The following is a 13,844-nucleotide window of genomic DNA, read 5'->3' as shown; positions in this document are numbered from 1 at the left end:
CCTGCCAGGATGCATCCCAAGCGCAAATCAAACGCGCAGAGATATGAGCCTTCACAGTTTAATACAATAAAACCAAGGTCACCTTTGGCCAGCCTGATTCACCAAGCAGCCGGTGCCAGCGATGGCTCGCAGCGAGGTCCCTCCTTCCCACGGCACAGCAGTGCCAGGAGCACAGCTGAAGCCGCAGCCCATGGCACAGGCAGAGCACTCACCTCCCCAGAGAGCCCTGTGGACGGCAGAGCCAGAGCTCCTTGCTCTGAAAGCAAAGTGCTTCAAGGCAACCCCAAATTTCCTCCAAATGCTGCTCGTGAGCAAGGCTCTTCTTTGATAGGAAACCTATCCACTGCTGCAGCCCAGCAGGAAAGAGGCTCCTGGGTCCAGATGGGCACAAAGTGTTGTCTTTCTGCCCTAGGACTCGTGTTAGTACATCTAACACCAACTGCAAGCAGCAGCCCTGCCCTGCAGGCTGCACAAGCAAACCCCGAGCCCTCCCTCCATCCTGCAAGCCAGCTGCCAAAGGCCAAAAGCAGCACAGGAGCCTTCAGGGCTTCAAATAAGGCCCCCAATCCACTCCAGCTGCCTTCCAGCTGGCCTGAATCCATGCAGGCCCAGCCTGCCCCTCGCCATGTTCATGCAAGGCACCTGGGCACCCTGCTCCTGCTGCCCCACAGTCATTCCCCTTTGGCAAGCACACAGGTTTTGTCCCCAGGGGTTCAGGATGCCAGGGATGCACTGGTCCCGTGGTCAGGTGCAGTTATTCCAACGCACTGGGCACTCCTTTGTGCTCCCCTGAGACAGCAATGAAATTATAAGTGGAATAAAGTCCAGAGAAGGGTGGATCGGCGCATTATAAATCAATCCTTGCCTTTTCCCTTGTGATAGCTGTGTTGTGGCAGTTGGCAATGAGGTCAGGTCCCGCAGACAGACACAATGTGGTGGCTTCTGCACCTCAAGCTGTTCTGGTTGCTGTTGTCTGATGATGCACAATACAAAGTGATTGTGTCACCCGTGCCCCTGACTGGGGGACAGACCTGAAGCGGAGACAGAAGGGCATCCTTCAGACAGAGGGGTTCACCAGCACAGGGGTGCCCTGGGCTCCTCGTGCCCGCGTCGTGTCCCTCACAGCTGCGGCACCGGGATTTGGGGGGGACCTTTTGCATCCCTCAGGGGTCGGCTCTCCTTGCCAGCGGCAGAAACACCAGGTGCCAGGATTTCAGCCATGAGCTAAGAGCTGCTGGCGTAAAGAACAGTAAAAGCAAGAGCAGAACAATAAAAATCCCTCCAAATACAACAGAAGTGTTTCTGGAAGGAGTCGTACACAGCATCTTCTGGTGCTCACACTCTGCTTTGCCAGAGGATACGACGTGGGGGAGTTTGGGAGAGGAGCCTGAGCAACAAGCAGAAATCCTAGCTGACTCACTCCCCTGAGCAGGCAGAACCCCCAGCAATGGCTCACCAAAACGCAGGGAGAGGCAGAATATTGGGAAAAACACGTACTTCGGGGTCTTCCTCTGCCCCCCGCCCCGCGAGCTGCACTGTGCTCCCTCCCCGGGGACGCAGCGGGTGGCTGCCTGCCAGCGTCCTGGCGGAGACGGAGCAGGAGGGATGAGTCAGGGTTATTTTTCTCCCTCAACTCAAGCACCTATTTTGCAAATGACCCATTTCCTTCATTTACTCCCAATTACACTTCAATTGGTTCAAACAAACTGTGACAAGGTTCCTCTGGAGAACACTTGGCAGCGGCAGCTGCCGAAACAAAAGCGAGGGTCGCGGGAAGCGGAGGGTGCGCACCCACCATGCGGCCAAGCATCCCCCATCCCGCTGCTGGACGGGAGAGGTGTCCCGAGGGGTGCGGGGACAGCCGTGCTTCCCGCAGCCAGCCTGCCCCGGCGCTGTGCTGCGCCAGTGCCCCGCGCGTGCCGAGGTCAGGAGCAGCGGCGAGCCCGGCAGCGGCGGCACAACCGCCAGCCGCACCGCTCGCAGCGGTCTTGGAGCAGCTCCCAGTGGGACACCGCCGGGAAAGATAAAAGGAAAGGCTCTAAAAATAAAGTAAACCCAGCCCAGTGCCCGATTCCTTTGAAAACAAGCAGCCTCGGAAAGCAGACCTTCGCAGAGACGGGAGCTGAGGAAGAGGCGGCAGGGGCGCGGGAGAGCCCACGATGCAATTAAAGCTCCGCTTACATAACCCGAAACACGCAGGCAGAACAGATTGCAGGTGGCAGAGCTCTGGGAAGGATGGCATCTCTTCTGAGCAGGACACATGGATTTTAAGAAGAGCTGGATAATTTTAGACTCCGGCACATACATAAGTTGCCATATGTACTAGTATAGTTCCTTTGCATTGCATATTAATTCTGCACCGAAGTCTAGGAGGATTTCAAGGGGATGGGAAATGTTTTTCCCAAGCGTGTTAACCACAGCAGCGCTAGAAACTGGGGACGGGACCTGACAGGTAACTGAGATGATTTCTTGGGAAGCCCTACAGCAATACCCACTAGAATAAGGACTAATTTGTCTCTGTTCTTACTTAGCAAATATATCAAATCCTTTCCTCCGGGCCTTCAAAGAAATATATAGAACTGCACAAAGCAAAATCGATCAAGACTATCCAATCTGCAAGATAAGGTGTTAACGGATGGGGCATTCTGGGATGCGGGAACATCCCGTAAGGGACAGCACCTGAGGGAGTGCGGCAAGATGACAGAGAGAGAAGGCTACGAAGAGCAGAGCATTATTTTAAATACAGCCGTAGGAACCCGATCTGTCTGGAGGAAAGGGACCTGGAGAATAAAATCAATAGTTCATAAAGCAAAATTACCCTTCCGCCTTCAGCGCTGGCAGCCCCTGATGTGCGCAGCCCTGAGCGCATAACTCAGCTCAAGGACTGGGCCCCCAAGGCCCGGAGCTGCTGCGGCAGCGGTGGGACCGAGCTGGAAGCAGCAATGCCGGGAGGGGGCAGATTTATTTGCTCCCCCTGCCGCGTGGCTCTGGCTGGGCTGCTCGGTCCCGCTGCTGCTGATCCCACGGGCAGCAGCAGCAAGGCAGAATCCTTCCCCGCGTCAGTGCGGATCTGCGCAGCCAGGAGCCACGAGCTGCCTCACTCTGCTTTGTTTTCTTCTGGAGGAATATCATCCCGATTTCTTTACACAGGCGCCTTCACTCGCTGGGTCCCTCAGCAAAACCCGTCACTTCGCATCTCTGCGGGCAAAGCCCCAGCAGCAGCGGGGGACGGCAGGACGCTGCTGCATGTGCCACCCTTTGCTCCTCATGCACTGCTCTGCTTCCTTCCTCCAAGCGCCTAGAAATGCCCGGGGACATCCCCAACAGGGGCTTTGGGGTCGGAGAGCTTTGCCCAGGGCCGGGCAGGTCCCAGGACCAGCACCCGTGTGCACGAGGACGTGCGTCCCATGTCCAGAGCCTGCTGAGGCCGCTTCTCCTCAATGGAAAACTGTCTCCTCCTTCACCATCATGCTTCCACACTTTGTTTCAACACAAAATACATTTGCATGCTGAATTGCTCAGATTTTTTTTTAATTTCTTACTAAAAATCCTCCCATTTTTTTCCAGGATTTTTCTGTTCCTCCTTTACAACCAATAAAAAACGAGAGAAAAAACCAAATTTTCCTGAGGAAAGCCAGGCAAACCCACAGCTCCCCCACTGCTGCTCCCCCTGCAAGGAGATTTCTGGCCGAGCCGGAGGCTCAGCAGCAGGACGTGGGGCTGGGGCCGTGCCGACGGGCAGCCTCGGCAGCTGGCACAAACAAATGGCATGGAGAGGAGCTTCGTTCGCACCAGGAACCAGAGGTGTGGACACGGAAAGCCTGGAGAGTGCCTCATGCCTCGTTTCCAGGCCGGTATGTGCCAGGCTCGGGGACTCGGTGCCCACCTCACCATCTCGGTGTTTCTCCTGCTCTGCAGCCGCTCTGCCGCCCGGGTTCCTCTCCCCGAGGACGGAGCGCAGCGCTGCGGACACGTCCCCTGCGCTCAGCGTGCCAGGAATGACAGCTCCGACAGGCAGCGTCCAACCTCCCCGGGCTGGTGCCTCTGCTCCTGGAGGAGCATCACCGGAGAGCTCTGCAGACACAAGGGGTGACAGGCAGGAGGAACATCACCGGAGAGCTCTGCAGACACAGGGGTGGACAGGCGGGAGGCTGCCTGCTGAGGGAGAGGTGCTTGGGGATGAGTGGTTCTGCTCTAATTGATGCAAGGAGGTCGCTGGGCCCCGTTCACCTTCTCTTTCCTGTTTTTTTCTTCTTCTGCCTCAAGTAATCCCGGAGGTGCTTGGCTCTGGCATCACTTTTCCTAGGGGAGTGTGAACTTCTGGCACATTCATGGAGCATCTGGTGACCGCGGGCTCCCAGCGCGCAGAGGTGAGCGTTGGGTGGGCGCTGCCAGCACCCAGCTCAGCCCCGCTGAAGTCCCCTCTCCCTGGCAACAGTAAGGCTGAAAACGTTTTAAACCACACAGGGCTGACATCACCTCATTACAGAAGCAGGTGGTCATTTAATGACACGCTGATACCCGGAGCAGCAGCCAGGTTTTTGCTGGGTCCCGGCACGGCGCCGCCGCTCAGGTGCAGCCGGCTGCAGCTGCACGGAGCGCAGAGACCTCCTCCCGGCACGGGGACTGCAAGCACTTCACTGTTACAAGGCTTTTACTAGTAAATTTGACGCAGTGACCATTTAACTCGAGGGTAATTACAGGAGAAGTATTTAATGGAATTGAAAGTGTGTCCAAACCCCTGTGCTTCTGCTAGTGCAGCAGAATTTAATGTGTCGCATGCCAGGAGGGAAAGCTCTTCAAAGGCGCTCTTTGAACCCTTGGAAATGTTGAAATATGCCTGGGATTTTCCATTTGCACATCGCCCTGCTGAGCACTGCTCTCACCTGGGACTTCTCACTCCCAAAGCACCAGGCTGGCATTTCCAGGTCCCGATCCAGCACTCTGCCCGTGCAGCCCGCTTCCCGACTCACAGCTACGGCTGCCCCACCACGGAGCTGCCCCAGCCTCAGCTGCTCAGATCTGGCACCCGGAGCGCCCTGGTCTTTAGGAGAAATCTCGGTGTTCGGTTCCTTGTTTTGGAGAATAACACACAAACTTGTGGAAACCCAACTCCAGCACCCACACGGGCAGCAGCTGACGGATTCATCTGTTCAGATGCACGGACAGGAGACATGCATCAAACTGTAAAATGGGATTTTGAGTTCCCAAAATCAAGGGAAAAAAATCCAATCTTCTCAAAGAAAGCAGATGCTAGGACACTTTTTTTTGTATGTTAAAGACCATATATTTGCTACCAAGATGAAAGTGCTGAATTTTGGCCTTTCTGTCCACCTTTTGAAACAGCTCCTGGACAGCTCTGCATCAACAGAATTAATTCCATGAGAAAATCCATTTGAGACTAATGTGTCGCTACTGCAGAAGTGTGCAATGGCAGCGAACAGGAGATATAAGCTCTTAATTAAAAACAAAGAGAACCTCTATCCCCCAAGGCCTTTATTTCAACAACACTGGTTAGGGAGACCATATTTTTCATTTTCCCAATAAAAACAGCTACGAGCTGCAGCTCTTTGAAGACCCTCATCAAGGCCTCTAAGCTGCATGAAATTAAAAAAGAGGAAACAGCTTCATTTCGTTTTGCAGAGTATAATCTTGAGTTACCGTTCGCGGTGGAAAAACAACAGCTGCTCCGACTACCTGCTACATCTCAGCCAGGAGAGCTGCAATTAAGCACCTAAGTGCCTTCCTGCACATATGCCCGATGATTGCCTCCCGGAGCTCCGCCGCTCGCTCTTTTTCCCCACCCTAACCCTAATTACGACCCCGAGCCCACACTTTCCCCCAGCAGCTCGTGGGTGACTCCAGTCGAGATGCTGGACGGGGGCAGGATCCCTGAGGAGCCCCAGGCTCTGTCGGCACGGGGGGAGCACGGGAGGTGCGGGGGGCACCGAGGGGCTGCCGGAGGTGCGCACAGGGCACGGCGTGAATGGCAGGGGGCGAGCTGGGGAGGGAAGAGCTTGATTGCAGCCCGCAATTAGACACACGAGGTCAGGCCCTGCCGCCTCTCGCTCATCAATCAGAGCAACACCTCCGGTCAGGGAGAGACCATCAGAAACAGGCTGCCGGCAGCAAAAAAAAAAAGGAACCGGCTCATGAGAGCAGCTGAAGAACTTAAAAAGAGGGAAACGATGAAAATGCAGACGGAATCGGTGCCTGTGGGAATTATTCGCCAGCCAAAATAACCTCCTAAGTCATTTCCACAGCGAGTTACCATGAAAGCATCAAAACCTGCACAGAAGCCAAAAAGCCCGTGTCGTTGCCCTGCTGCTGCTCTGCCCGCATTCAGCTCGGAGCAGAAGCACATCAGGCAGTCGGTCACGCTGCATCCTCCAGCCTGACCGGCAGCCTGGAACCCGCTACCTTAAATAACCGAGAGAGCAGAGGATTTCTCACTGTTGGCTTGGTAACTATCGATGGTGCTTGGCCTGGTTCCTCGCCTGAGTCCTAGCAGGCAGAGCCCGGCCAGAAGCCTGAGCCTGCAGCCACGCCACGGCAGAAAGGAGGCAGCAGGCATGTGGCCCCCGCTCCAGGACGGCCAAGGTTTGGGCACCAGACCCCTGGGGATAGCAGTGGGCCAGGTGAGACCACCCAGCACGTGCCCGGGGACATCTCCACGCACACCCCCAGCATCCTTGCCCACGGTGAGGTCCTGCCTCCGAGTCCCCAGGGCTCCACAACAGCCCACAGTAGCACCTGGTCCCTTATTCCACTTCTGAGAAAACCTTACGGCTCCGACATCCAGCCCTCGTGACCATCACGGAGAGTTTGGGGAAAACTGGCTTGGCTGAAGAGGCATTACGGCTCCCCCAGCCACCCGAAAACACACCGCGGCGTGCCACGCGGGGATGCGCCCCCAGGTCAGCACAGCCGAGCTGCTGCCTTTGTCCCTCTCACCTCAGCGACATAAGTGATAGGGCTACAGCATTAACGTTCTCAAGATGCGTGCTGCTCCCGATCCCCAGAAGTCTCATCTAGCCTGTAAAAATGCCTTCAGATAGAAAAATTCAATGGGGAGAGTGGCGTGACCGCTCCGTAGCAATCGCAGCCACAAATAGCCTTTTCCCAGGGGGGATCAGCGTGATTTTGCCATAATTCTACCCACAGTGCTGCTTAATAGCTTTTAAGAAAAATAATCTCCAATAAACGAGCGGGCTGACCCGGTGTGCTGGGCAATGTCCTTGGCTCGGCTCCTGCTAACACCTCAGCCCCTCGCAGAGCAGAGCAGAGCCCGGGCTGTCCCGGGGATGCTGCGCCCCCAGCCCTGCCGGGGAGCCCCGCGGGGCCAGCGCTGCAAAACCACCCTGATCAGCTCCGAAACCCCGCCGAGGGAGCACCAATAATCCCTGAGTTAAAATGCGGCTCTTCAGCAACGAAAAGCTACGGTTCCTGGAAACCTCCTGGTATTTTGAGTTGGACCGTGGAAAGGAGAAGAATATCCTGCCGCTGCTTGGAAATACTCGTGCCAAGAAAGAAGATCCTAGAGGCTTACGATAAAGACACTGGGACTTATCTGCTCAGGTGTTACAGCAAATATCACCAAGCAATAAATATTTCTGAGAGCAGGAGAGGAGCATTTCTGGCTCATTTAGCCACACGTGGGTGAAGGCGCACAAGCACACACAACATCTGCTAATCCCGGGGAAAACAGCAGCCCCTTCTCCCTCGTCAGAGAAGGCTCAGCTTGCAGCCACGCGAGCGTCTTCCTTCAGGTGCCATCCTCACCTCCCAGTTCCTCCACCCTTAAGGAAAACCGTGCTGTTGTGCAGCTGATGCGTGGCCTTAAGAAGCCTCCTTTGGAAACCTCCCAGGACAAGCACCAGCCCTGGCTCTTGTGCCTCACCAGTGCCCCTCGGTGCGGCACCGTGGGTCCCCGGCTGTGCCAGCGAGGGGACACAGACCCCGGGCTGGTGGGGACACGGGGACCCTGCACACGCTGCTGGGTGGGACACACATTGTGCCTCTGGGGTAACAGGGGAAGAGATGGATTTTCCTGATTTTTCTCTTTCCAGGGCACTGCCCGGCCCCGCCACTGGGCACTGGCCCCGACGAGTCCTCCTGCAGGTACGGCGAACGGGCTGCCTGACAAAACATGGCCTTGTCTCCAGCTCGGCAGAAGCTATTTTAGGTTTAGAGGACAGATTTCAATTGAAAGCTTGATAGAATTGATAGAATTGCAGAATTGATAATTGATAATCCTGCTTGTGGCCCCAAATGCAAGGCCAGGAGAGGGGCAGGGACGCAGCCCTCCCACAGCACATCCCAGCCCTTGCTGGCTCTGCAGCTCCGTCCTGAGGCTTGTCAGCCTGTGCCTGCTCGGCTGCACCTCATTAACTGCACACAGGCAAACAGACGGAGCTGGTGGGAGTGCCAGGCGGCAGGGGTGGGGGCTGCGGCGAGGTCCCTGCCCTGCCCGCTCTGCACAGCCCGGTTGGAGCCCCCTGCCATGGCTGTGGACAGCTTTGGGAGCAATGACTCCAAAGAGACCAAGCCCAAACTGATAAATATTCAGCCGTTCTGTGCTGCCTCGGGCTCCTCTTCTGCAGATGGTGAGATCTGGGGGTCAGACAAACAGCCCCCTCCTCGGGGAGGCACCCGGCCGCGGGCACCTCCCGCACGCAAAGCAGAGGCCCCTGCTCTGCCTCTCCGGGCAGGAGCCCAGCCACCCGGGGTGCCGGTGGCACGGCGGGGCAGGGCCAGGACCAGGGGACACTGGCACACCACCTGCGGGTGCTTGCTCAGCGAACGCCCCGTGCCACGGCCCCTCCGTCACTGCCCCTGCAGGGCCGAGCCCGCGGCGGCTCCCGACGCCTTTGCACGGCGGATCAAAGCGGCAGCTCCCTCCCAGCCGCCCAGGGTTTTCTTTTAAACGCATTTTATCTTTAATTAATTCCTTTGAAGCCTTTCGCACACGCTATCTCGTCGCATCCAGCGCCCCCTCTCCCGTACCCTCTTTTTTGAAGGCAGGGTCACCTCCCGGCAGGGAGGCGCACGTCTCCGCACCATCATTTATCCACGCTGCGCTCCCAGCCAGTGCGCAGGGAGGGGGTGCTGGGGGCAGCCGCCAGCTCAGCACCACTGATGGTGGTCTGGATGCCCACACAGCCCCACGCCACCCCACGACCCCGGCCATGCACCAGGAGGTGCCCACTGGCACCACCACGGCTCCGTTACGAGCACGCTGCGTGCAGAGTACGATGCCAAATTCACCGCGCACCGGCCATCAAATAACCATTAAGAGCAGCAGACGGCACATAAAGTCTTCTGCCTTATAAAGCACTTAAAGGTTTAATTAAAGACGGCTTTATTCTAATAATACTGAAAGGAAGGCCTCAGACAACTCAGCGAGTGCAATTCATGCTTAAACTTCGACAGCCCCTGATTCACGCTTTTCCTTTTCTTTTTTTGGCTGAGCCAGTCGGAAGAGCAGATCCTCGCTCCTGCGGAGGCCAGCAGCCTGCAGACAGCACCGCGCCGCCACGGCGACAAAAGCTCTGTTACAACCTTTGCCTCTCGCAGCACTATGGAATTTTAATTATTTCTCTCCTTACATGCTCCATCGTAAAATGAATATGACAGCCCCCGAAAAAGGAAGCACATTTTTGAAAACCATAAGCATAAACTACGCATGGGTGAACATATTGAGTCCCCATCTGACTGCCATCAGCACTCTTGCCAGGCGCTGAGCAGACATAGGTGGCACAGGGATAAACACACCTGATTTTCAGTTTACTTGCTACAAAAAAAAAAAAAATCTTGCACGATAACACCCACCACAAACAGAGCTGCACGCACTATCTCCCTTTTTTCTTTTTTGGACACCAGAAGCAATCACTTGTCTATCTTTTCTCCTCCTAAGCAGGATTTTTGCTATTCCACTGAAATTTTTAGGCTTGTTTTTCTGCTGGTGAGTCACATAAAGATTGTTTCTTATTATTTTTTCTCTCTTCTTAACCAAGAAGGAGTGGGGCGAGAGGAAAACCTGAGCAAGATTGCTGTAATTGCTTGCCTAACCGAATGCCACCACGTCTGCCAGTGTGGGAAGCGGTGCCGTGCCGGGAGCCGAGTGTGCAGGCCCCCACCAGGCCCCCACCAGGCCCCCACCAGGCCCCCACCAGGCCCCCACCAGGCCCCACCAGGTCCCCACCAGGCCCCCACCAGGCCCCCACCAGGTCCCCACCAGGTCCCCACCAGGCCCCCACCAGGCCCCCACCAGGTCCCCCCACCCCCAGGCCCCCACCAGGCCCCCACCAGGCCCCCACCAGGCCCCCACCAGGTCCCCACCAGGCCCCCACCAGGTCCCCACCAGGCCCCCACCAGGTCCCCACCAGGCCCCCACCAGGCCCCCACCAGGCCCCCACCAGGCCCCCACCAGGCCCCCCGTCCTCGCTGCCCCTGTCACCAGGCCACAGGCCCTCCTGGCCATGCACACGGTGGATGGAAGGCACAGCGACGGCACCTCCCAGCTTCTAAAAGCATTTCAGGAGAGAATTAACGTTCTCCTCCCAGTCACTTTGTTGACTCACGTCCCCATCCTCAGCCGCCATCCCACACCAAGGGAAGGCGACAGCTTTTGTCCCCAAACCGCGGCAGCTCCCTGCAGGTGCGCGCAGGGAGGGCAGCGGGGGGGGAAGCAGTGCTTCCACCAGCACCACAGCCGCTGATCCGCTCCGACTGCATGCGAGACCACACGGGACAGCAGCGAGGGTGCCGCTGGTGGGCTGGGAGCTCGTGGGAGCCCCTGTGAAGGCCCTGGCCCGGGGACGCTGCAGGCCCGCAGCGTCCGAGCGCGACGCCTCCGCACCTCGCCCTCCCGTACCGCCGGCGGCGCCGCCGCGCAGGGCTGCAGGACAGCGATTTGTGATGTTCACTGAGGCACATCAAGAGTACAAACAAGTTACCTAATCCTAATTTGTAGCCATATGTTTTTCCAGGCAGAGAACAAACACTTCCAGCCGCTAGAGCTTATGTAACGGAGAGGAGCAGGGCTCGCATGACGCATGGGCTTCCACGTGCGCACCGTGGCCAGCGCTTTGGGGTGCTGCTGGCCACTTGCTTGCCACGGCGAAGGGCTGAGGGGGACCCCAGTTCTACCGACACGCTGCTCCCAACCTCCTGCGGCTCCCTCCTGCCATTTCATGCCCATAGGGAAGCACAGAGCAGCGGGATCCTGGACAGAGCCGTCACCCCGCGGTCAGGCTGGCCATGGGGAGTTAGCTGGCAGCAATACAGGCTGTAAGTAAGAGGTTAGACGCCTTTTTCCTTGGTCTCCTGCCTGCCCCAGCAGCAGTCCTGGTGGAGCTTTTGGTCGTCTTCTCTCAGGCAGCCGCAGCACAGGAGTTTCCTCCCCATCCTGAGCCTTCGTGCCTCGTGACGGAGCCTTCCCCCCGAGGAGCTCACCGGGGCTGCTCGCTCTGATGAAGCAGCTTCCTCGCTGGGATTTGATGTAGAGCAAGAAAGGGCTCTGTGCTCGCCTCCAAGACCTCGCTGGAGGTTTCCTGGGTGCTTAGCACGGATAACGGCAACAAAAGCAAATTTGGAGCTCAGGCACTTTTCAATTTAGGGCGGATAGACTGAGATAAGAAGGTCCCTTAGCCCAGGAAAGGAGTTTATTGTATCCACCATTCAGTGGAAAGAAGATCACTAACAAAAGCTCTGATCCTGGAAAAGCCCCTAATGTGAGCTCAGAGCGGCAGTGGGAGCCCCCAGGGAGCTCCAGCTCCACAGCACTGGGGCCGAGCTGGAGGCTGGGATCCGGGCCGGGCGATGCCGCAGCGCGGGGCCGTGAGGCTCAGCACCTCGCCAGGGACGTCAGGCTGCCGGCGGTTTGTGCTGGGAATTATCAGTGCTCCATGGCTAATTCATCCAGCTGGTTCTACTTATTTATTTATTTATTAGCAAAAAGATGTGTGGGTTGGGCGATTTTTCGCTGCCACAGATAACTTCAAGTTAGGAACAACATCATGGTTGGTTTTTCCCCTTTCTCCCAAGCAGGGCGTGCTAGATAAATTCATCAGGATTAAGATCAGATCATAAAATTCCTTTTCGTTTTGACTAGAAAATCACTGTGGGCTAAAAGCAGTCAATGCACAGTGAATATATTCTGTAAACTGTATAACAGTATCCCACAGTTTAATACTGGTAATAACAAATATAATTTGAAATAAATGGGAACCTGCTTTCTCATCCATGTCCATGCAGCAAATAGTGCTGGTGGAACGTATTACAGTAACTGAGTGCTGCACTAAATTTGATTACGGAAGATGGTTTGTGGATGTGTACTGATAATAGGAAGAATACAGCAAGCTGCTAGAAAATGTCTCAGATAAAAGTGATGAATCAGAGCTTCCATTTGTTTCCCAAGTGCTCATTTGAAATCGCTCATCTCGGAGTCGGGCGGTGCTTCCGCAATGGCAGCCCGTGCCACGACACCCCCGTGCCAGGATCCCCTGGCTATGGATCTGCCATCCCCAGCGAGCCTCCGCCGCGCACCGAGGCTCGGTTGTGCCGCTCAGCACCGCACCCAGACCCCGGCACTGCCTCCGCTACCCAGGGCTGTTTCAGGATGGATCCAGAGCAGAGCGCAGCACCCAAGCCGTGATGCACCCCGAGCCTCTGGCACACGCAGAAGAGCCGAGACAGATGGACAAACTACCCCAACTGGCCATACAAACCACCCCAAACGGCCGGACAAACCACCCCAATCAGCCAGACAAGCACTGCTGATCCCGCTCCAGGGTCGGGCATCCCCCAGCACCGCGGTACAGGATAGCACACCCCACCCCATGGGAACGTCAGGCGCTGTGCTCGGTGCCCAGGACCGTACCTGAGGTGTCTCCCAGGCCGCGGGGCGGGCGGGCGTCCTTGCCACCACTGCTATGGCCGGCGGCCGGCTCGGCGGTGCTGGGGCGGCTGGGGCTGCCGCGGGGCGCCTCGCCGCCGGGCGTGGGAGCCGGGCTGCTGGGGGGCGGCGCGGCGGCGGCGGTGGTGGCGGCGGCAGTGGTGGCAGCGGTGGTGGTGGTGGTGGCGGCGGTGGTGGTGGCGGCGGTAGTGGTGAAGGCGCCGGGCAGCGTGCTGCTCTCCAGGGAGTCCTCCTCGCCCGTGGGGCCCCAGACGATGACCTCGGGCAGCGCCGTGGGCCGCCCGTCCCGGGGGGCGAAGCCGCGGCCCCGCAGCTGCCTCCTGGCGCGGGGAAGGGGGACGGGGGGCGGCCGGCGAGAGCGGGGGGCGCAGGGCCAGGGGGGGACGGGGCGCCGCGGCTCCTCGCCGCCGCCCATGCCCCAGAGCGCGCCGCGGGGCAGTCTGTGCCGGTGCGCCGGCCGCGGCGAGAGCCGGACCCCGACGGGCTCACAGCTGGCGAGGTCCATGGCGAGGTGGAACATGGCTATCAACATCCAAGCATGGCTTCCTAGCGGGCAACCTGACCTGCGGACAGACAGTGGAGCGTGTTAGAGAGAGGCAGAGCACGGCTGGCACAACAGACGGCTTTCCGCGACCCCCTTCCCAAGGTGGGGAGTGAAACCCTGCAGCCCGGCCATGTCCAACCCGGTGACACCCCCCAGCCCCATCAGCGCTGCGAGGGGATGCTGCCACCCCCTCGTGCTCCAGGCAGCACTCCCCCAACAACAATGCAGGATGCCCTGGCCACCCACTCCCCTTCCAGCTGCCAAAGCGGAACGGCACAGATCCCGAGAGCTGCGTGAAAGCCACGGCTGCAGCAGGGAGAGCAGCCGTGGATGGACGTCCTCCCATCTCCAACACTGGGAGCAGCCATCGAGCTGGCCCAG

General features: G+C 57.8%; 2 protein-coding genes across 4 annotated transcripts in view; both read right to left on the bottom strand.

Moving 5' to 3' along the window:
- KCNAB2 (potassium voltage-gated channel subfamily A regulatory beta subunit 2) overlaps nucleotides 1-13,844 on the bottom strand; it is a 289,172-nt gene that overhangs the window by 212,419 nt on the left and 62,909 nt on the right. The window lies entirely within an intron of this gene.
- AJAP1 (adherens junctions associated protein 1) overlaps nucleotides 1-13,844 on the bottom strand; it is a 74,606-nt gene that overhangs the window by 18,266 nt on the left and 42,496 nt on the right. For all 3 annotated transcript variants that reach the window (XM_066982160.1, XM_066982162.1, XM_066982161.1), the window contains exon 2: nucleotides 12,884-13,482. In XM_066982160.1, coding sequence (XP_066838261.1) covers nucleotides 12,884-13,482 — 599 coding nt within the window. The remainder of the gene's footprint in view (nucleotides 1-12,883; nucleotides 13,483-13,844) is intronic.

Source organism: Anser cygnoides, chromosome 23, assembly GCF_040182565.1.
Source record: "Anser cygnoides isolate HZ-2024a breed goose chromosome 23, Taihu_goose_T2T_genome, whole genome shotgun sequence".
NCBI classification, from domain to species: domain Eukaryota; kingdom Metazoa; phylum Chordata; class Aves; order Anseriformes; family Anatidae; genus Anser; species Anser cygnoides.
This window is presented reverse-complemented; position numbering and strand designations above follow the sequence as displayed.